The 23,815-nt window shown below is 41.9% G+C and overlaps 1 protein-coding gene across 2 annotated transcripts in view; it reads left to right on the top strand.

The window, feature by feature from the left end:
- The window catches only part of ST8SIA1 (ST8 alpha-N-acetyl-neuraminide alpha-2,8-sialyltransferase 1), a 108,549-nt gene that overhangs the window by 40,316 nt on the left and 44,418 nt on the right, over positions 1 to 23,815 (top strand). For both annotated transcript variants that reach the window (XM_059847970.1, XM_059847971.1), the window contains exons 3-4: positions 12,504 to 12,613; positions 16,487 to 16,579. In XM_059847970.1, coding sequence (XP_059703953.1) covers positions 12,504 to 12,613; positions 16,487 to 16,579 — 203 coding nt within the window. The remainder of the gene's footprint in view (positions 1 to 12,503; positions 12,614 to 16,486; positions 16,580 to 23,815) is intronic.

Here is a 23,815-nt window from a genome sequence, read left to right as displayed (position 1 = left end):
GGCTGACTGACAGAGTAGAGCTCCTGCTCTGAAACACGTGGGGTTTGTGTTTGTTCTGTGGGGAGTCCTGGTACACGTGAATTACTGCAAGTTCAGTGGAGCTCTTGCATTTCTTTGCTGTATTGAGTTTGGATGTCTGAATTTTAAGTAGGAGTGGGAGAAGTGATTTAAACAAAACAGTGTAGCCTGTGACCCACCACTTTGCCAAACTCGCTGTGAAAGACTTGCCCATTTTGAATTCTGATGTAGAATCATTGCTAATTTATCTTTAGCAAAGTGCTGTAAAACAACCTCCTCTTCACTGGAATATTTGGAGTGCAGAGTCTGCCAGTCAGTTGTATCTGCAAGTGTCCTCTTCAGGCTTAATGAAACCTTGAAAATTCTCGCTGCTTAAGTGCACGCTTTGCCACTAAACTATTTCATGAATGAAAAATGCAGGCTATTGATTTATTAATATGCGTAAACTTTTCTGTTGAATCTGGATTTGATTTATGAAAGATTACAAATTACAAAAAAGCTCAATGCAACTCAGTAGTTCTGGTAAGGTTTTCTTTGGGATTTAACTGTGACATGAAACACCCAAATGTGCCATTGCTTTGCTGACAAAAAGGAGAAGCTGAATGAAAAAGAAGAGGATATGTAGGCTCTGGCAGTCAAAGAGTCACATTTGTTTGTGGTGAAAAGAGTGCAGATCTATGTTGAAAGGTAGGAAAATGTAAGTAACACTACAAGGGAGGATGCTGTTAAAAGGAATCTGTTTATTCTGCATATTCTAGAGTCATTAAAATCTTATTTACTGGGGGAAAAAAAAAGGGCACGATATTGTTGCTAACTTGGTTGTTAGCGGTGGGATGGTCTAATATCTGCTGTTTCCAGGTGTCATGAATGGCATTGTCAGAGGACCAAGACAAAAATGGAAGGCCTAGGTGGTCCACTCGTGTAGAATATTCACTATTGATGCAAAAAAGAAAGAGCCTAATCTGACTTTCTAATTACAGGTCATATTATAAGTGATCCTGTGCCTAGGGGAAAAACATTTTCTCTAAGTGTGACTTTTTTGGCTGGACATAATTGAGAAAGAATATATTGTACAGCACTCAAAGTCATTTTGCAATCGTTTTTGTCTGCCCTTTAAAGGCTATCTAGACATGTGTGGAGAGCAACAACACTTGAATATATCTCTTTAATTGACTTAGAGAACTCAAAAAAAAAAAAAAAAATTGAGGTCCTGTGGGAAGATGAAACCAGAGGGCACAGTTACATGTAGTGACAGGCCAGGAGGGAATGGCTTCCAACTAACAGAGAGTAGGTTTACATTGGGTATTAGAAGGAGGTCTTCACTCTGAGGCTGGTAGGTCTTCACTCTGAGGAGGTCTTCACTCTGAGGCCCTGGCAGAGGGTGCCTAGAGAAGCTGTTGATGCCCCATCCCTGGAAGAATTAAAAGCCAGGTTGTACGAGCAACCTGGGAGAGTGGAAGGTGTTGAAACAAGATGACCTTTTAAAGGTCTCTTCCAGCCCAGGCCATTCTATGACTTTATACATCTCTTATCAAAAGCCAACAACCAACCTGTGGTGTCTTCCATGAGATCCATCATGTGAATAAAGAAAGCTAAAGGAAAATTCAGAAGCTTAATTTTGGGGAGTATCAAAATCAGACAACTCAGTTTTTGAAAGGTGAAAAGGTCATGACAATTCTTGTATGACATATCTTGTTTAAAGGATGAAAAGTAAAGCAGAAGAGTGAGTATAAGAGGTAGAATGGAGTAATTTTCTCAACCACGGAAACAAGTCTGGCCTAAGGATGTCTTTGGAAATGCTTCATGGGACCTGCAGCCATCATGTTTGGGTGTTACTGTTATATGTTAGCAAGTACTGAGAGTGGGTTCAGCATGAGCCTAATTAACAGCCTCTCATCCCTGCTGGTACACTCCAAGCTCTTTGCTCTTTTACCCCATCCTCTTCCAAGTCACTAGCTCAAATGTTTGCAGATAGGAAGCTGTCCCTCCTCAGCCTAGCCGTTAAACTGGGGCTGAAGTTGGCCCCAAAAACAAAGTGGAGGGAAAGGCTCTAGGCTCAAGCAGCTTGCTGTTGGGTAATGCTTATTACTCAGGGAGTATTCAATCCATTCCCATGGTGTTAACAGCTTCCTGCTGCTCTGGATGTTCATGAATTTGCCCTGGATTTGCACCAGGTTTGGGAATTGCTTTAAGTGAAAAATAAAATTTGTTTTAGCTTGGTAGGAAGCTCAAAACCTACTTGCTGGGTCTGGCAATAACTTCAAAATAACAAAATAATATGATGTCCTAGCAACCACTGTGATTTCACAGAACCTTAAAATCATTAAGTTTGGAAAAGACTTCCAAGGTCATCAAGTCCAACCTTTGACCAATCGCTCCCTTGTCAATTAAAGCACAGCACTGAGTCATTGTGTAACACCTCCAGGGACGGTGACTCCACCACCTCCCTGGGCAGTCCATTCCAGTGCTTAGCCACCTTTCTGTGGAGGAATTCCATCTGGAACTTCATTTCCATGGCTGTTTGTTCAGCTGGCAGAGGGAGTTGTGGTTTATTGAAGCTGTTTGCTGAGTTCTCCAGGGTGCAGGGGGTTTGATTCGGGCCCTTTGCTGAGGGATGCCGTCACCCCGGCTGAGGGAGCTGCAGTTTATTGAAGCTGTTTGCTGTGTTCTCCGGGGTGCAGGGGGTTCGATTCGGGCCCTTTGCTGAGGGATGCAGTCACCCTGGCTGAGGGAGCTGCAGTTTATTGAAGCTGTTTGCTGTGTTCTCCGGGGTGCAGGGGGTTTGATTCGGGCCCTTTGCTGAGGGATGCCGTCACCCTGGCTGAGGGAGTTGCGGTTTATTGAAGCTGTTTGCTGTGTTCTCCAGGGTGCAGAGGGTTTGATTCGGGCCCTTTGAGGGATGCAGTCACCCTGGCTGAGGGAGCTGCAGTTTATTGAAGCTGTTTGCTGTGTTCTCCAGGGTGCAGAGGGTTTGATTCGGGCCCCTTGCTGAGGGATGCCGTCACCCTGGCTGAGGGAGCTGCAGTTTATTGAAGCTGTTTGCTGTGTTCTCCAGGGTGCAGAGGGTTTGATTCGGGCCCTTTGCTGAGGGATGCCGTCACCCTGGCTGAGGGAGCTGCAGTTTATTGAAGCTGTTTGCTGTGTTCTCCAGGGTGCAGGGGGTTTGATTCGGGCCCTTTGCTGAGGGATGCCGTCACCCCGGCTGAGGGCGGGCCGGGCCCGGCGGATCCCAGCGCTGTCCAGGGTCCTGCACCCACAAACCGCACACACGGGGAGACCCGGCTGCAGCCGGAGGTGCACTGGGTTCTCTCAATTCTCTGGTGCTGAAAGCAAGGGAAGCACCAAGTCAGTGAGGAAAGGCCTTTGTGTGAGGTCAGATTTCAGATCCTAATGTGCAATGGTGCTGTCTTGGTTTGGGTTGGGTCCCTCAGGCCTGGCCTCCCTGTCTGGCGGCACTCACAGTAGGGGAGTGAGCCCCAAAAGTACTTTCACAGAATCGCGGGGTCGTTTAGGTTGGACAAGACCTCCAGGAGCCTTGATTCCAATCTTTGAATGATTTCCACCTTGTCCACTAGACCAGAGTACTGAGTGACACATCCAGGTGTTTCCTGAGCACTCCCAAGGATGGTGATTCCCCCACCTGCCTGGGCCGCCCATTCTAGTGCCTGGCCAACCTTTCAGTGGAGAAATTCATCCTGATGCCCAACCTGAACCCTCCCTGGCACAGCTTGAGGCCACCTTCTCTTGTGCTATAGCTCATTACCTGGGAGCAGAGCCTGACCCCCACCTGGCTGCATCCTGCTTTCAGATACTTGTGGAGAGTGAGACGGGGCCCCCTGAGCCTCCTTTTCTTCAGGCTAAACACCCCCAGCTCCCTCAGCTGCTCCCCACAGGACTTGTGCTCCAGACCCTTCCCCAGCTCTGTTGCTCTTCTCTGGACAAGGCTTTGTGTAAGCTTGCAAAAAAATGACACTTTCTGATTACTATTTAGGGAAGCTATATCCTTATATAGTGAAACGGCACTTTTCCCCATTTAATCTTATGTTGCTAAGTGTTTTATTATTGATGTAGAAGTGACTGCTGTTCATTCAAATCAGTTATGATAAGTTATTCATTAATTATTCTTGTGCTCCTATGTGATAATAGGTTTTAAGGAGTTCTGTTTTCATTACCAGAAAAATAAATAGCTAATGGAAACTTCATTGGTTCTGTAATTGCAGTAGTTATTCCCCTTTACCTCCTTGGCCTTCTAAACTTCTGTTTTCATAAGTTTTAGACATGACATGACATGGCACTGCACTTCCCTCTAATTGCTTCCTTATTTGGTAAACATGGCTTTTCTAGCACGTTGGTAGTCACTCATCATGTGCAAATCCTTTGATGCTGCTGACCTCCTTTCTGACTTGCCAGCAAGGGCTTTTAACCTTGGCTCTACTTCTCTGCAGAAAGACTGCCCTGAAGAAAGTGTTGTAAATGCAGACCTGTACCATTGCCTGATGTGCAGTCCTTGAAGGTCTCTGTGTTGTTCTCTTGGTGTGCTGTTATTTGTTTCAAGTCTTTGTGCCAGCTTTTCGTGTCTGGTTAGTACATCAGCCAGATCATGTGCCATATGATCATGTGCTTCTGCATGAAGGGTAGAATAAAGGTGTAAGATGCAGGCTGATACATTGTTAAATAACCTCCATGTCTGTTGTAAAATTTGGAGTTTTCAAGGTCTGAAATTTGTCTTTAAAATTATGTTTTGCCTCCTTATCAATAAGGTAACTGAAACTTTCTGAAGAGGTTTAATTTTTCTCATTAATAGAGGAGAAAAAAATGGAAGTGTGAAAGTATTAACATCAGCAGTCTTTCCATGCTGCTGAGAAACCAATCTCAGTGTTCAAACTCTAATTGCAAATTTCCTGGACAGCTCAATCCTTGCTAATTGTCTTTTTAACCAGTGAATCTCAAAAGATGTCCATGATTCATCTGAACTATTCAGAGGTAACAGAAAGGCAAGGCTCACTTGTTGATGAGAGGATCTTTTCCTTGTAGAGGTTCATTGTCTGAGGAACTGTCAAAATGGAAGTGAGTTGCTATTTTGATACTTCTTATGATAACTAAATCTGTATTTTGATGCCTATATGAGTTGATTAATTACCTGTAATTTGCTGTATCTGCTTATTCATATCAAAGGGATCAGGAATTCAGAGATCCATTCCTTTCTAAAAATGTTATTTGTCCTTTCTGCAATTAGGTTTGGAAGCCCTTTTTTTTTTTTTTATGAGCTGAAACTAGCCTTATTTATTGCATATGCTGTATTTTGCTAATAACATTTTGAGGAACATAAAATTGTTGATAAACCTTTTGTAAAACTGGGAAAAGTAAACAGTACCCCTTCCTGAGCAATAGTTGGTCTTGCAAAATCTGCAGCTATCTTCCTTGCTGACTGTGTGTTGTCCCACACTGTCACAAGAGAACAGTTCAACATTCTTTACTTATTCCTACACCAGACATAAGTAAGCAGGTACCCTGCAATTTCCCCTGTTCTCTTCTGGTTTCTGCTTGCTACTCAGATTGTGCATCTTGAAATCACTGGGGGAGAATGTACAGGCAAGAGTTGGAGGACTTTGTAATTTGGCAGTCATATTATTTGGTTTTATCTTTGTTTCTCTACCTGGAATGTAACAGTTATTTACTTTAACAAAGGCTTTTGTGCAGGAGAGTTGGTGTGTGCCTGCAGAGAGTAACTTCCTCAGCCAGGATATTGTGCACTGCAAGGCAGGAGATTAACTGCCTTGAAGTTCATACTGCATTTTCCCAGACCTGCGGGAAAACTCATTAAACTATCATAAGGTAACTAGTTGTGTTGTTTAATAGATTTACATGACTTTAAAAAAGTAGTTTTCCACCCAGAAGTGATGATTTGTGTTCATTCTTGTTTCCATGCAACACACAGTCACAACTTGAAAAGGTTTGGGTGCACTTTTTTTGGCTTAGGCTTAGAGCATTTTATTCATGCAGCTCTAGTGTTTACAGGTAGATACACAGCTTTTTATCCTCTGTTCAGACTTGGAGCAGATTGAGCAAGAGGGAAGTAAGTGCTGGAATACCTGCTGTTCCTCTGTCTTTGTGCCACCTGGTGCCAGTGGTCTGGGAGGCAGTGCCTGCATTTCCCCTGAGCCAGCTGCAGTGTGGGGCAGGCTCCTGTGCCCTGCCTCCAAAGGTGCTGGCAGGGCAGGGCTGGCAGTCCCACCCAGAGCATGCTGCTGTCCTCCCTGTGGCACCTGCTGTTGTCAGGAGCTCAGGGAAAAGGAAGGGTTTGCTGAGTGCTGCTGTGGGTGTTGGGAGAGTTCAGTGCTTTGCCCTGTGACTCAAGGTTTAGCCTTATCACACACAGTTTAAGCAGAAGAAATCAAAGGAGGCACCCAAGAGTGCAAGAAGGGGACAAGGGAAGCCAACAGAGGCAGTTTTTTATGGGTTCTGGTCATGCTGTTCCTCAAGGAATTTGTGTGCTATTTTTCCTTTTTCTGCTATTTACATGGGACTGGGTGACTCCACAGAACATTTATATGCAGCTATTTAGGAGGCACTATAAGTTCTTCTTGAAGCTTCCCGGTTGTGGAAATGTTGGAAACTGTAGCATCTCCTGGAGTAAGAGAAACCTTCCCCACCCCCACAATATCACCAAATGATACTTCATTTTTATAATTTTAAATCAAATTTTGGGGTTCTAATGCATTGCAGGTTGTAGTTTGGATCCAGAAATCTTGCAGATCTTTGGAATTTCTCACCAATTTATTCATTTTGTCTTGTCAGTGGAGGATACCCTTGGCATTGCCAGAGCATTCATTATTTAAAATACTGTCTATGATATACAGTCAGTAGTGTGTTCCAATCTACAGACGTGCTTTTTTTGGTTTATTTTTTCCATAATCTCCACATGGTGCTGTCCTGGCTGTATGGAGGCTGACTCTGTTGAATTAAATGTCACATCAGCAATGTGAAACGTTCTTTTAATTCCAAGCAAGTGCTCCCTTGCAGTGACATCATGCTGGGTAGAAAGCTGTTAAAGATCACACCATTTTGAAGTTCCTACTTAAAGTACAGCTGGAACTGAAAGTGACTGCCAGCTTAGTCACTGCTGCTCCGTGCTTTATATGAATAATGTTGCCAAGTGTTCTCTCTCTAGCATGTGGCTGCTCTCAGTTCATGGATCCTTTTGGGTAGCAGAGCTTTTCCTGCAGCAGCACAGCAATGCATTTGGTCTTCCAAGTGGTCTTTTGTAGCCCTGTGTCCCTGTGTAAATGGTTCTTGAGGTTCTAATCTCATTAAAAACAATACTGCCTAAAGCAGATATTTGTGGAGAGCACAAAGTTTGCATAAGCTTGCATGTGAATTCCACCTCAGGGCTGCCTAAAGACACTGCTGTCATGGCTGAGACATGGACACCTACGGAGGAGCTTGTCCCACCTGGGCAACTTCTCTTTGGGGCAAACACTGAGCTTCAGGTTTCAACATGTACCAGCTGGCAGTGCCAAAATCAGCTGAAGAAGGTAGCTGGAGGTCCAGTGTGGGATTTCTTTATCTTCTTTCATGGCTCCTGCCACCATTTCTTCTTGTAATAATCACTTTTTAATCAGGGTCCCCCCTGTTCCAGTGAGAGAGAGTAGATTTTGACTAGATATGTGGAATTTGAGATTTATTTCTGTAAGAGTGGTGAGGCAGTGGAACAGGCTGCCCAGAGAACTTATGGGTGCCCCATTCCTGGAAGTGTTCAAGGCCAGGGAGGTTTGGAGGGGGCTCTGAGCAGCCTGGTCTGGTGGAAGGTGTCCCTGCCCAGAGATGTTTCAACAGGATGATCTCTAAGGTCCCTCAAAGCCAAACCAGCCTGTGATTGATTCTGTGCCTATTCCCTTACTGTCCCTGGGTCACTCCTTGCTCTGGGCCCCTGCCCCTGGCAAGGGTGGAATTGGCAGCTGGCTGGAGAGAAGGAAATGGGAGAACCAGAGCCCCCATTTCCCTGTTGGGACATGCCTTCCCTGGCACTGATGGGTTTTGTGGCCAAGCTGCTGTGTCTCACAGCTGTGGGTGGCCAAGGGCCATCAGCCCAAATGTGACCTGTGGACAATGGAAGAGGAGCCGCTGCCACCCTGCAGCACTTGGCAGTGTGAAAAGGCACCAGGACTCTCAGGGCTCAGCTGGCTCCTTAGGGAATTCACTACAACCTCACCCACCTCATCCTGATGCTGCCTCTCAAAAGGGACAGCAAAATCACAGCATCTCTTTCCAATTCAAAAGGCTTATTTAAAAGATAAATTATTCTAATTTATGTTCTCAGTATTTTCAATGATTTTTGTATCTTCAGCATTAAAGCAGAGGCTGAACACTGTAGTTTTTCCTGTTTTTCCAGTAAGAACCTGGTTTCTGATTAAAGTCTTTGGCAGTGAGTGGGCAAAAAATTAGTGCATTAACAACCTAACAATGAAATCAAAGTGATTTAGAGTAGCATTATCTAAAATTATTTTTTGTTGGTATGTGTAATGTTCTTTTAACTGATGACAATGATTTATTTCTGCTTAGATGAATGATGAAACTAATCAGTCCATTGCTTGAGAGATGATTTGTTAAATTAGTCCCATATTCAATTGGGAGTCTTTAATCCATTGCTCTGTGTGCTTTGTCATTGAATTTGCAGGGGGCTGTGCAGGTTCTTCTTTTGTTTACATGAATATGAACTAGAATGCCTTCACTGATTGCCAGTAGAGTTTCATTGTTTAAAAGGGGGGAAAAGAGACAATGGGGCCTTCCTGGCTCTGGTTTTATTGGGAGACACCTTTTTAAAAAATGCCTCATGCAATTCATTTAATAAAGTGCTTGGCTTAGGTTTAGAAAGGGAATTCATCCTGCTTATTTCCAATATGCAAGGTGTTACTATTTAAAATTATTTGTAAATTTTATGGTAATTATTGCTCAGTAATGGGGATAAGTTGGTGGGTTTCTGGTACATTTTCTCTATCATACTAAATAAACTGAGGCTGGTTTTTTCCAGTCCACCCACAAGACTGTGACCATTCATAACAATTTTATGAATGAAGAAAATAACAAAAATAACATGTGTTGACAATGAAAATAACAGAGTTTCAGGAAGCTAATATTAGTGGAAATGCTTTTGTTACAACTCTGCTGCCTAAAGCCAGCATTTGTTAGGCTAGCTTAGAGTTCTAAGGAGAAAAACAGCTGAGGTTTTTGTAATCATTTAGCATAAATGATAGCTGGGTCCCTTTAATGTGAGAATTTACACACTGTCAACTATGAACTGATAATTTGCCTAGCAAAGTGTTGTGATGTGGAAGGTAAAGAAGGAAAGCATTAGAAGGTTTTGTGGAGAGAGGAAAAAAAAGCCATATGGCTCATAGTTGCTTATGGGCAACTCTCAAGTCTAGGACTCAGTTTAGTGTGACCAGGCAGTTTTGTGTTTGTTGGGACGAAGAGCTCCTGGAATGTCCCTGCAGTCCCAGCAATAACACAGCTCTGTGATCTGAGCGTCTGAAACAAAGTCATGTGAAAGATAACAAATGCAGGGTTCTCCCAGGTCATCCTAAGTAATTGCTTTTCTCTGAGCCCAGAGCACCTGAAATGCCACCAAGCAGCAGAGACAGTTGATCCTTTGGGCTTTGCACCCCTGCAGGCTGGTAATGGCGCTGGAACCGTGACTTTTGCTTAATGCCTGTAGCAAGTTTAGAAGTGTGGTGCTGTGGAAAATAGGCCATTGATCATTTTAACCTAAAGTGTGGTGTGTGGACTCTGATGTCTGTGCCATGTCCTGAATCTTCAGAATTTTGCTGGGGGAGGCAGAAGTGTCTGTGGGCATGGTGTCTTTCCACCAAGAGCTGTGTCCAGCCTGGTTTTCCTCCTCTGTGCATGCAGCAAGTGGATCTTCACAGGTTAGGCAGAGGGACACCCACCACGATGATGTAATCTGCCCTTTCTGCTTTCCTTCGCCTTCTTCACTTCACCCTGTCAGCCCTGATCTTGTTATTTTGCTTCTTAGACTCTCTGAAGAGATACCTAATCCACGATGTGATCCAAACTTGGGAATTATTTTGTTGTTAATCAGTAGCTATACCCTGGCAGGTGTGATTGAGTGCTTGCATTGTAAAACTTGTGGAAATTCATAGGCTTGGCTAATCCTTTGTTTCAAGGGAAAGGGAGTGCTATTCTGAAATGAATAGGCTGTTTGGACAAGAGCCACTAGGAGTGAAGTCAACAGGACTAAGCAGTAAATGGGGGAAGGAAGAATTAGAATGATAAGCAAGAGATATAGATATTAAATAAGGTTAGATTAATGAAAAATTATTGTAATTTGGAACCAATGTGTGTTGATGCCATTGTTTGTTAAAATGTAGAAATTGTGTCTATTTACACAAAGTGTGGGCTCCCACCAAGCTCCCTACTTTGCACAAACTAAAATAAAAAATAGAACTACCTCACCTTGATGTGAGAATTTTCTGTATGCACTGAGTAGCAAGACTGTGCTCAGGATAACAAAAGGACAAGAGTTTCAAAACTTCATCAGCTTCTGGAAACCAAAGTATGCATGCAAACAAGAACTGGTATTATCATCTCTCAGCAGAACAGGAAACAAGGCTCCCTTGAAGGGACAGCAAGTCATCTCAAGCAATACTAAAGGCTGTTTGCAACTCACAGAATTTGGAAGCATTTAACAAAGGCTAAATGTCTGTTTGGGGGGTCTAAAGGCACAGAATTTGTGACAGTGCCCACCACCATTAAAAGCAAGAGTTAATGTCTGCTGCCTTTGTGGTTTGGCACAGCTGTCTTGAAGGGAGCTTTGATGTATCTTTAGGAAAGGTACTGTTATTTATAGAACACATCTAGTCTGCATTTCCTCTGCTTCCCACCCCCATGCCTTTACAGAGAATGTGAGTTCTCATTTGATCAGGGTCATCTCAGAGATGAGATGTCCTTTGAATCTCAAGATATGCTCCTGGTTCAGTAACTGTTAAGTTAAAAAATCTTCTTGAGAAGGCAGATGCAGGACAAGAATGCAGCTGCATATTCAGTATCGCTCTGCTGCACTATCATGGCTGGCTGTCAAGACCCTAAAATTTACTTTTCTGCTTAATCATATCTTAATCTACAGTTAGTTTTTTCATTAAAACCAGGTTGTGACTTTATGCAAGCTGAACAGAGTCTAGTTTGCAGAGAAAGGTAGACAAAGCAAGTAAATCTAGGAAGAAGACAAAAAAGGCAGCAGGAATAAGTTCTAAAAAACGCAGAGTCTGTGCTGTAATCCTGGCTCTGCTTTCTGGACCATGTCCTGTTTTGCAGTGCCTGGTGAATATGTGATGCAATGGCAGATGTTGCTCTGTACATGCAAGTGAGGCCACCCAGAGAGAATTGTTCTGTGCTGCTGCATCCTCTCTCCCTGGCATCCATGCTCTCTGAGGCTTGTGCAGTAACTCCTGTCTCTGCTGCAAAGTCAGGCTTTGACAGGTTTGATGAAGAAAAATCCCTGCACTTTTTTTTTTTTTGCTTGAGAAGAATATTAACTCTTGTATTGTACTCAAATCACATTCTGTAACTAAATCACACCGCTTTAAATTCATGTGTCTCTTCACCACCTTTTTTTCATGTGCTGGGCTGCTCTGAAGTGCTGTGTGCTGCTTACATGGCTGCCCCAAGCTCACAAGAGGCTCGTGGCTGACAGGAACATGTCCCATCCATAGTTTGAGATCCTCTGGAATGAGGACTATGCAGATCTAATATATTACCGTGTTTGGTGCAGGGGATCCCATGGCCATTTGAATTTGCACTTCCATGCCCTGTTGAGCAGCTACAGGGGCTTCTCAGCTAAAATGGTCCCATTCTAATTTTAATTTATGCTGATACTAATTTGTAATGTGTCTGGACAACTGGCTGTTTAGGGAGCTGCTGTCAAGCTCCAAATATCTTTGCCTAAGGCTCTGGATTGACCTGTCCCAGCAACACAGCCATGGAGAGAGCCAGGGTGACACCAGATTCCCAGTACACTTCTGTCATCACAGCATTCCCTGTTCCTTCCTTCCTTTCTTCCTCAAAGGTGACTTTTGTATATCAGCTCAGGAAGTTCACTCTCATGGATTAGGTTTTTCCTGTTTTCCCGCTTGTCTTGTTTCCCCTGTGTCCTTGCAGCTTGCCTGGAAGGCTTGTGAGCTGCCTGACTTTGGCCAGTTCTGTATCAGGACCAGGCAGTTTTGGTTTTGCAGAAAATCATCTTTTGTATCGTGTTTGTTGCATCCTGGTTCGGGGAGTGGGGATCAGACATGGTTCTGCATGTACTTACCAGCTCATTTCTGTACTTTTTTTTTTTTCCTTCACTCCTAATTCTCCTTTTTACTTTCTGTCACTTTGAGCCCTAACACCTCCCTGGGCTCTCCAGGAGTAGCTGCTACAAAGATGTTTGTGTTCTCCTCTGTAAAACCGGTCTTGTTTTGTGTTGCTAGGCTACTCCCTTCCAGCTGCCACTGAAGAAATGTTCCGTGGTGGGAAACGGTGGGATCCTGAAAAAGAGTGGCTGCGGCAGACAAATAGATCAAGCAGATTTTGTCATGCGGTAAGACAGAAACCTTCCTGACACATTATCCCCCCTTCCACCTGCTCACCTCAGCCTTTTCAGAGCTGTTCAGTTGGCATTAATCCATGATCATTTGCCTTGCTGCCTTGCCTTTGCACTATGCTTTACACAAGCAATTTGGGTCAAAGTGTGAGGAGAGGCAAAAAAATGAGTTGGGGCTTGGTTCTGCAAGGGGATATGGGGTGAGGGGGACAGTGTGCTGGTCAGTAAACTTGTGAGGACTTGTGCAGTGTCTCAGGGAGATGCTGAGGAGCTGCTTTTTTCATCATTTATGCAGTGGTAGCCAGGCAGCTTCATCCTGCTCTGTGCTCTGTCCTCTGAAACTAAATGCCATCTGTGCAACCCATGGACCTCAGAATGAGTAGGGTCTGATTTAGGGGGCAGGGCTTGAGTTGCTGCAAGCCAAAATCTTCCTTTGTTTTTCCTCCCTCAAGACTGAACTGTGGCTGTCTGAGGAGAGGCCAAACTTCTCCCCTTGAGGTTTTTGTGATTCTTCACATTTCCTTTCCCTCCAGCCTTCCTCAATTTACAAGAACCTGTCAGGAGGGATGTTGAACCAGCTACTGTTTTGTGATTAAATTTGGCACTTTCTAGGTCTGTGATCCTTAAGGAAGAAAGACAGAAATTAGTTCCTCCCTGATAAACATGAACAAGATAAACATTGTGGGGGAGAAACTGGAGGGGAATGCTCCAGAAGAGATGAGAACTGGGGTTTCTTTGGGTTTCTGATGGATGCATAATGAACACCCACTATAACAAGTCTCCTTATTACATCCTGATGGCTTATTATAAAACTATACAAATTTGCTCTAAACCATTCCTCTAATTTCTGGTTTGCCTTACATGCCTTCATTATTAAATGCCTGGTAATGCAAAGAAATAGAACAATTAAAGGCAAAGGGAAACATACTTGGAGCACTTAGGGAAGAGAAGATGTAAAGCACAGGGGGAGAGCAGCACTCTTCCATTACTGCAAAATTCTTGAGGTGTTCCATAGACTAAATATCAGAAACTGCAGTGTGTATTCAGTTTCTTGCATTCTATATTTTCTAGAAATTAAAATGTTGCAGGAGCAACCAGTTACAAAAACAACAGAAGTTTTAAAAAAAAAAAAAAGGCAACAAAACAGCAGCTATTTTAGCTTGATCATAAAACCCTATTTCTCTGCAGGGAGGGTAAAGCAAGCATTATATATACAGAGCTTGTTTTGATTTAGAAATAAGTGATAGAGAGAATCCTGCTCGAATCCCATTTGCTGCCTGCAGGCTCTGTTGTATTAGTGCTATGAAATCATTTTTATGGAAAATTTAGTTGATCTTTTCTAAATCTCATTTCTATAATCTGAGAGCTGAGAGGTAGAGCACAATAGTGACTTCATAACACTTCTCATTTTTTAAAAAGAAATTTGTGTAATAACTTCCAAGTGTTTCTGCACTGTGAAATGTCCTGCCAGGTTTTGTCCTTGTTTGTTAATTCCCTTCATGTGAGTTTTGATTTAACTTTTGTGTATTTCCATAAGCTTTGTCATGTGAGAGAAGATGGCTGCAGTCATATGTTGTAATTGCTAAGGTTATTTAATGAGTTTAGACTCATCTGCTTGCTGAGCATCTTCTACCAACACAGTTATTCCAGCAGAGATGAAAAGAGCAGCAGTTTTCAGCCCCTAGGGCATAGCAAGCTGTGTGTGCTCTGAGAAAGGTGCATATGGTCTCCATGTTTAGGTATTGCGGATGTAATGGACTCTTCTTCTGATTTTCAAGTTTCTAATTCTTACTTCCTAGGAAAAAAAGTTTTTCCTCACTCCCTACGTGCTAATGCTTATTTTAAGAGAGAAGTGTTGGGTAGTAGTCCTAAGCCATGTCTTTAACTCTATTTTTCATGTACTTACCTCTCAGTACCAGATATAACAGTAAGAGAATTAAAAATAGAATTTCTTAATATGAGTCTTGTGCTTCAGCGTGTTCCTCACCTGCAGAACACTCAGCACTCTGCTGACCAATCCAAGAAAATAATTGGCAAGGTCAAGTAGCAGATTTCCTGCAGTTTCCTGTGGATACTCAGCCCATTGCTTAATGTTTCCTGCACTCTAAGGTGGGAATCAGACTTACTAATGATGTGTTGAAATAATGCATCTGTGACTGGCTTATGAAATAATTGTCATTATCCAGATGCTGAGATAATAAAAACTAGGGTGAGGTCTTAGTCCTTCATAATGCTATTAAATCAACTTAAACCAAAAATGGTTTTTTAAAAGCATGCCCTATGAGCTTGTGTTTATTCAAAGCAGGGAGCATTAAACTGTGATCTGCCAGAGATATTATGCCACCTCTCTACCCTAGGGCAAATCTGCTATAAATCTTCCTTCACAAATATTTGTTTGACTTTTATTTTACCTTTTTTTAAGGAACTTTTTCTTGTTAAGATTTTATAATTTGTCTGAGAATTAAAATTTCCCTATGCCTCTGGCCTTTTCATTCCCCTTCCTAACAATGATTGCAGTTTCTAAAACCTCTTTTTTTGATTATTTTTTCTGTCTTCTTTTGAATTTCTCTAGCTTGTCTTAATTTGTGGTGGAGTGAACTAGAAGCCATTTCCTGACTGAAATCTCAATGCATTGTACACATCTTAACAAATACAGTCATGAAAATAGAAAATGTTCCTGGAAATTCTGTATTTCTTGGTGAATGTGATTTAATTCATGCATGTTTCATGTAGTTAGGACATTGCTGTCCTTTCCTTGGCCTTGCTGGATGATGAGAATTTAAGGTTTTGAGAACTGGTATTTATATGCAGATAGAGGCTGATATAGCACCAGTGTGGTTTTGGTTGGGGTTTTTTTTGTTTTGTTGTTCTTCTTGTTGGTTGGCTGGTTTTGGGTTGGTTGGTTGTTTTTTTTTTTTTTTCTAACTTAACAAGGACTGCAGAGAGAAAACCCCAACAAGGTAAACACCTAAAAGCCTTTCTCTGAAAAAAAATTCCAAATTCTGCTTGTCTTTGAGAATCATGATTTCATTTTTGCCTTTTAACCATTCCAAATTCTTTTCATGCCTTTGTTTTAAAGAAGAAATTTGAAACTAATAATGTCTGGAAACCAGTTTTTAGTGCACTTTTTATTGAGTAGTATTGAGTAGATTTCTCCTGACTAATTTTTGGGGCAGTGCACAGGCTTGGATACTGTTTGAATGTACCTTCGTCTTTGTCTCCTGCACCTTCCTCCTTCTCCTAGGTCTTTACAAAGGAGCTTTTAGGATTGTTCACTGTATGGATATTTCCCTCTACCTCTGGTTTACTGAGTCTTGATTCTCTGCTTCCCAAAGTAAATTTGCTCAATTGCTTTGGCTTTATTCCATCATCACCCTGCCCACCAGAACAAGATTGTGAGCAGAACTAAGACACAAGTGTCTAAAAAGCCACCTGATTTTTTCTTCTGTATTTTCTCAGTGAATTCTATAAGGTGATGGCAGCCCACAGTGTAATATTAGAAATGCCAGTTATAATGCCTGTAATACCATCGAGTGGTAAACAAGAAAAAACAGTGTGAAAACCAGAACTTTTAAAGAGTTTGAATTTTTAAAAAAAGTTCTTCTATAGGTAGTAACAGGCTCTTCCACAGCCTTTCAGCCTGTCAGAAATGTCAAGTGCATGCCTTTGGGTTTCCTTAGCAGCTACACAGATCTCATCTCTGCAAAAGGTTTTATTTCTCTATTTCCCCACAATCTGGTACAAAAATACTTATAGGTGTGGTACAGTAGGGAGCAATTGTAACCTGGTCCAGTGATACATCGTGTTTACATTTTCTGAAGCCTATCAGTCCTGAATATAATCTAAAATCTTGGCTGTCTTTGTGTGCAGGTGCAACCTTCCTCCTCTATCCAGTGAATACAGCAAGGACGTTGGATCCAAAACCCAACTGGTGACTGCAAACCCCAGTATAATTCAAAAAAGGTAAAGAGCAGATTTTTCCTTTTCTGGGTGGGGGTAGACAAAAAGAAAAATGCTTCATCAGTGTTTTAGAAATTGGTGCATCAGAGTTGTGTTCCTAATAATCTGATCCTGGAAGGGATTTGAAAAGGTGCAGTAGGCAATGGTTTGGTGTTGGGTGCAATAATTAAAGCTAAACCTCTGATGCTTTCAGTGTAAGCAGGGAGCTAAGGCTGGGGTGTGTTGATGGGTGCCCCAAACTGCTCTGCTGGTCAGGCCAGCTCCTGCTGCACCCCACAGTCCGTGGAGATGCTGCTTTGGGTCGCTCTTTGTTTCAGCACAGATAACCTCTGAGTCTCACTGCCTTTGCATTATTTGTTTGATACTGACTGACAGAGTATAAGAAGGATTAGGATGGAACTGCTTGGCAGGGTGTGATCATACAAGCTTTGCTTTCTTAGGAAACTGGGACAAATTTGTTTAGTTTATTAGAGTTGGTTGAAATTTTCCAAATGTCAGTCGCTGATGAGAGTGGGGAAGAGCAAGTGGGGAAAAAAATGTCAGTGCTATCTCTCTGATTTTGTCTTCCTGAATTTTGCCATGTTCTTTGTTTATCCTCTGGATGAGGTAGGTTGTTCTCAGGCAGAACAAGATCTGGTAGTAACCTGCCATGTTCACTGAAAAACACAAGAGAAAAAATATGAGCCAAGGGGATGAGCAGGAAATGACTAAGCACAAAGAAATGTATAATGTGAGTACTGGCGGGTGAAGGATTGTGAAAGGAAGCAAAGCAGGGAAATTAAATGCATGGTAGAAAGCCAGGTGTTTTGAAAAGGAAGGCACTGGCTTGGAAATGGATGTTTTATGGTATTTTAAATGTAATATTTTTCCTCTCTTTCAGGCATTGAAGGGCTCTGTAGTTTAGTGTGTGGAAGAGATGACAGTCTTTGACAGAGTAGAACAGAGAGGACAAGCAAGAGGGAAGTGGAGTAATAATAATAACAATGAGCTTCAAGAGCTGATTGCAGGCAGAAGGTGCTTGAATAGGGGAAGGCACAGCAATGCTTATGGGATGAGATCAAAGCAAGCCAAGCAGAACTGGCAGGGGATGGCACCAGGTGCCAGGCAGAACCAGGGAGTTACCCAGGGCAGTGAATCTGAAGACAGGGAATCTGAAAACGCTGTGGTATGTAGATGGCTAATTGATTTAAGAAGTGGAATAAAATGGCCAGAGCATCCATCAAGGAAAGACCAGTTTGGCCATGGCATTTGGGATGAAATGAAGAGGAGCAGTGTGAAACACAGCCTTTCAGAGGGTTTTACAGTTTGCAAGACAGAAGATTATTTAACTCAGGCGTATTTATTTGACACCCTCCCCTCTATCAAGGTCTGGAGTAGAAAGCTGACTGTAGCTACTATTTTTGAACAGAAAAGGGGAAGAGTTTTAGTGATGCTTGGAGGTGACTGTGGAGCCACACTGGAGAGACCATGGAGTGTTTCAGCAAGAGGGAAGGATGGAATGAGGAGATGGTTGAAGAAGCAGATGGAGAGAGCAAGTTGCTACTTTGTGAAGGGTGGATAGCTCAAGGAGGAGTGGAGAGGGGTGGGAAATGGGGAAAAAAGACAGAAAGTAAACAAGATTGTGATTAATGTCAGTTTTCAAAGTGAGTGGACAGTTACTGTGATGCAAGACCTTGGGTCGAGAGAGTATTGTGGAATGTATGTACATGTGTATTGATTAGGGGGAGATACACAACCAGCAACTGAGAATAACACAGGGAACAAATTCATAGCACTGAAAATTGGCAGAAGCCTCCTTTGAGGCTTTGCTTCCTCTGCCTGGTCAGGAAGAAATGCTTTAATTTTTAAAAATAATTGACTGATGTTTCCTGTGTGCTGCCCAAAGTAATTATTTTATCTCCTGTGTGTTAAGTTAGAGTGGGGAAATAAAGGTTGTATCTTGACAGTTGTAGTCTTTTTTCTCTATTTTAACTTTCATCACTCCTATGGAGAGAAGCTTTTTTAGGAATTAAGGTTACTTATACTTCTGATGAAATTCAAAGACATTCATATTTGTGACTGATGTATCTGTTTCTAAGCTGTGAGTTATCAAAGATCACATAATGGGATTATTCATTGCCATTCTTCCTCTCTCTTCTTGTCCTTGCTTGAAGTATGTTGATATTGATGAGGCTTGACATCTCAATTATCTCTCAAGCGTCTTATGGCAGGTTTAGTGAATTGGTCCTGCACACCATTCATGGTTTCTAAAAGATTTACCCTTACCAGATAATTTATGGTGATGCATGTTGAGTGTGGCAAAGTTTTCATACCAGGGATGTGAAAGTGCTTTTCTGTGTGGTTCTAAAACCAGAATTAGTGCCTTTAAAACATAAAAGTGTTGGCAGCAGTTATTGCAGAGACACCACCCTATCAATTTAGCACCTTAGGATGGAAGAGTCACAATTTTAATCTAGGAGTACCTTGTCTTTAACTTCTAAACATTGATTTTTGCAAAACTTAGAGTTCAAGTTCCTTCTCTGTTTTCAGCAGGAAATGAGACTCTGCAGGTAGTGTAGGCACAGAGTCAGTGGTGATTGGGGTGGGGCTGTGCCCAATCATCCCCAATTGGCTCCAGGTGTGCAGGACAGGTGAGCAGCATTGAAGGGAACGAGCCCTGGAGTGCCCAGGGGCACTGCCCAACCCCAGAGGGCACAGAGGGCACACAGGGGCCCTGCAGCAGCAGCAGGGCATCAGAGGCTGGGCTGGGGGACAATATGGAGCTGATGCCTGAAGCCTTCTGGGGTGTTGGTTGTGGCTACGCTGTTGTTCTGACAGGTAATACAGTTTTCACTTGTGAAATACTTTACTCTGTTCTTATTTGGGTTTGAATGTCCTACCCTTTGAATGTCCTACTCATTTGGGTTTCAGGAATGTCCTACCCTAACTTCAATTAGTGTAATACAGGAGAACTGACAACAGATGTACTGTGGTATAAATTTTCCAGTCTAAGAGGATGTGTGTTGACTGTCCCAGTTTCTTTTTTTGTCTAAAACTTTTCACAGATGTCTCTCTTCAGTTAATACTGGAACTCACAGTCCTTCACTCCTGTATGAAACTCCTTTTTTCACTTTGCATTCAAAGCATAGCTTTTCCATCAAAGCCTGTGTTAAGGTTGCAGTTGGGATTGAAATGTTGCATAAAGGTGCTCCTGGAGCCAAGGTGACCTCTCCCAGCCTCTAGCCCTGAGTATTGTTGTGGGACTGCCATCCCACATCTTTGATGTTTCCAGTTCATTCCCCTGCCATCCTGTTCAGCTGGGCTTCATCTGCAGGCCACCACTTTGTAGGCAGAGGGTTATTTTGTATTTGTCCTGGGTTTTATTTTCTTTCCAAGTCTAGCTGCTCTAAGTCCCTCCTAGGAAAGAGGCAGTGTGGTACCAGTACCTGTGATGTGCCTACAGCCATTCTTAAGACTCTGGGAAAAATGAGCAAGGTTATGTCACTTACAGAGGTTGTTTCCATATTCTGAACTCTTGTCTACAGCTGTAGAGAGAGACAAGTCAGTGAACATAAAAATGCTTAAGAGGCAATGCTGATTTTTGATCAATGGTATAAGATTCTTAACTAGGAAATACAAAGAGTTTGTGGATGTGGATTATTATCTGTTTCTAAAGTCACTGCATCTGGGCTGTTTAGGAGAAGCCAATTTTATGAATTTCTTATCTTCAACAACTCTTGCAAATGTCATACAATAATAATTTGTCTGAGCTCTGAATTAAATCTGCAGTCAGATGCTGTTTGCAGCAGTGTTCCTTTCTAGTGCCATGTCTGCTTATCTGTCTAACCTATGCACACTTATATCATCAATAACATGGATAGAATACTCCAAATAGATGTTTCCCAGCATTTGGGGAGTTTTAGACCAGCTGATGATTTTTGGGGAGTATTTTATCCATGAGCTGTGTGCCCATGGCCTGTGTGGAAGTATGAACTTCCACACTGAATGGGAACATTTTCCTTTCAGTAAATTAATACACCTTTTCCATCTCTGTGATATTTGACAAGTTTTCGCTGCATCCAGTGTCTTGCACTAAACAATGATGAAGGAATGAGACTAAAGACTAACAAATGCAGTGATTCTGCCTCTCAGCTTGGAAATGCCAGTTAAATATCACTGCTGTTTATTAGGTTCCCATGGATTTTGAGTGGGCTTAAATTTGCTTTCCAGTGTCCCCTACATTTTAGAGACAGCTAATAATCTTTCCAGGATTCAGTCCTGAAGACATCTCTGAATCCAACTGACTTAGACTATTAGGAATAAAAATCTGGAATTAAAGCAATAATTTACTTTGATAAAAGCTTCCTTTATCTTTGATCAGACAAATGTACAGTATTATTCCTGTTGCTTACACTCATGAAAATTTTTCATGAGAATTCTTCTTCAGTGTTTCTCCATGTAAAAATTACCTATTCTGTTCCTAGGTAGTTACATTATTTTTTGGTAATTGCAAAAGATCAGAAATACAAAGGTAGAAACCACCCATAAAAATGTTCTTGAAGGAAAACCCTTTGTGCTTATCTTGTCCTTTCTATACAAGTTGAGTGATGGGAAGATCTTTTCCTGTAAAGTTGATTAGTCACCAGATTTTAAGCACTTCATATAGAGGTCCTTTTCTCATTCCTGGTATTTAAATATATCTCGGATTATTTCATTGATGAGAAGTCCAAAGTGATAAGAATAATTATTTTAATTCACACTTTATGTTCTTCTACGAGAGTCTCTGAATATCTGTGCCAGCAGCAAGGGGATAATATTTCTGGGAAGTACTTCACAGGAGTCAAGACTGTGATAACTCTTCTGTACATGGAGGTTGCTTGAAGCCCCATTTGGTGATAATCAATTTTTCCCCTCCTCAAATACAAAGTTTCTTTAAAAACCTTTACATTTATCAGTTTTGCCTTATCTTCTCTTTGTGTGGAGCTTCTACTTTTGTCCTTGTTTGAACAGAAAAGGAAGTAAAACTCTGGGGATGGAGGGGACTGGCCCAGTGCTACTACCAAGCCAAAGACTGAGCCAGGAAAGAAAAATTCCAGAATTTCTGCTTTGCTTTTGTGTTTTCTTAGCTGATGAGCAGAAATACCTGGAGTTGCAAATAAGTCCTGCTGTGATTGGAACAGCTTGTTGCTATTACAGCCATGCTTTGACCCCACTTAAATCAGGGGCTTTTACTCTCTTAACCACGAGATAGAGCAATGAGCAAGAAGGAGATCCAGGACCCCTCAGCCTAAGGAAATGACTGGTGGCTTTAGAGGTGTCTCCAAATGCACCTTTGGCTCCAAAGAGAAAGGTCAGGTGCTGTTGCAATGGGGTGAAATTTTGGGTTAGGGAAAGGGGAACTTGGAGGAAAAGTTATTTAATCTGGGAGAGGAAAGACTGAGATGAACAGGGGGAGTTTTCTGACGTACACTTAGGGATGGTACCTCATCAGCAAAAGCAAGTGCTAGATGTTAGGAAGAACCTCCCAGAGAACCTACAGATGTCTCCATCTTACAGTAATTTAAAGGGCAAATTGATGTGGAGGTGAAATGGAAAATTATAAATGAGGTCTCATGAAATCATGGTTTGATGCTTTTTCTTGAAAATAAATATTTTATTAGTAGTTGTCATAAAGTCGGGATAGAAGATACCAGCATAAAAAGAATCCATTTGGATTTGTGATTGAAATAGCCTCAAATTTCAATTCTACTGTGTATTTATTGTAGGATTGGAGAGGAATAGGATGCATTACTTTATGCACACATTTGTAAGTTTTTTGTCTGGGATTTTGATGATAATTATTGTTAATCTCCATTGTGAATGACATTTTAATTGCAAAATCTTTGCCTTACCGAAATCACCAGTGCTTGCTCATCTGTGGGGATATTCATTAACACATTGTCTCACACATTTTCATTTTCTTGGCAAGCTATGGCAGGAAGACTGTTCCTTTTCATTCCTCCCCCCTCTCCCAGCTCCTGGTGTCTTCTTCAGACCACGGTATGCAAGAGTCTGCCAGCACTACCAAACAGAGAGACAGCCAGCTGTCTGATTTTCCATTATTAGGTCTGTGAAATGGGAAAGCTATATGTGTCCCTGAGCAAATCATGCTTTTAATTAACATGAGGTTTTTTCCTTCCGTTCATTCCTGCAGCAGGACTTGATATGACAGCTTCTAAAACCTACTACCAACATGTGGAATAGTTAATCACAAGCGCCTTATATTTGAGCATGTGACTAGTGTCTTCAAAGTCATTGTAATACTTTAGAATCTTGTATGGACAACCCAGGTTTTTTCACAATAACTTCTCCAAAGATTACGTGCCTAATCCATGTTTAGGTAACCAGTCTTTCTTTAGAGTCTTTAATATTAACCTAGATTTTTTTTTTTTAGCAGTATTGCATTTCTCGGATATATTCAGATACTAATTGGAGAGTAAATGTATTTTTTTTTCTTTTAAACAGAGATACAAGGCATCCTGCATTCTGAATGAATGCAGATAATGAGAGCACAGAAGATGGCTACTTCTCTGTAATCTGCCAGGTTGTGAGATTGCCACTTTTTCTTTTGTTCCTGTCTCTAAATAACTTCCACAGTTTTAAGCATCTGCAGCCATGTGATCCCATAAATGTCCAAGAAAACCTGCAAATTCAGGAGATGGGCACAGGAGTGTAGAAGTTAGCCTTACGGATAGCAGACCAAAAGCTTTAGGTTAATGCATAGATGTCAGAGTCAGAGGGATTAATTAGGGTCTGTTTCTCATTAAACAGCTGGGGATGGCTGAGAGTGAGATAAGCACCTGAGAAAGCTGAATTAATTTTAAGTAGCACTTGGAATAGATGCTGAAGGAAAGGATGAATGGAGAGAGAAACACTCATGTGGAGTCCTTTAGGGGAATAGACTCTGCAGTGTAAATCACTGTAGTGCTTCACAAACTGCAGGAATTTTTAGGTAAACCAGAAGGCAGATGAATCTTGAGAAATGTTTTTTCAGGAGTTTATAAATAAACAGCCAGAGCAATATCAGTACCACTAAGGAAGAATTATTGGGACTTTTTTCCACATGTTCTTAGGAGATGAAAAAAAAAGCAATGCAGTGCCTTAGGAAAGGCTTAAATTAGATACTAGGAAAGTTTTTTTTCACTGAAAGGGTTTTAAAACATTGGAACAGATAGCCATGGGGGGGTCACCAGCCCTGAAAGTGTTAAAAAATGTGTGGAT

Source organism: Haemorhous mexicanus, chromosome 5, assembly GCF_027477595.1.
Source record: "Haemorhous mexicanus isolate bHaeMex1 chromosome 5, bHaeMex1.pri, whole genome shotgun sequence".
Classification (NCBI taxonomy): domain Eukaryota; kingdom Metazoa; phylum Chordata; class Aves; order Passeriformes; family Fringillidae; genus Haemorhous; species Haemorhous mexicanus.
The sequence above is the reverse complement of the archived record's forward strand: the minus strand, read 5'-3'. Positions and strand labels throughout refer to the sequence as shown.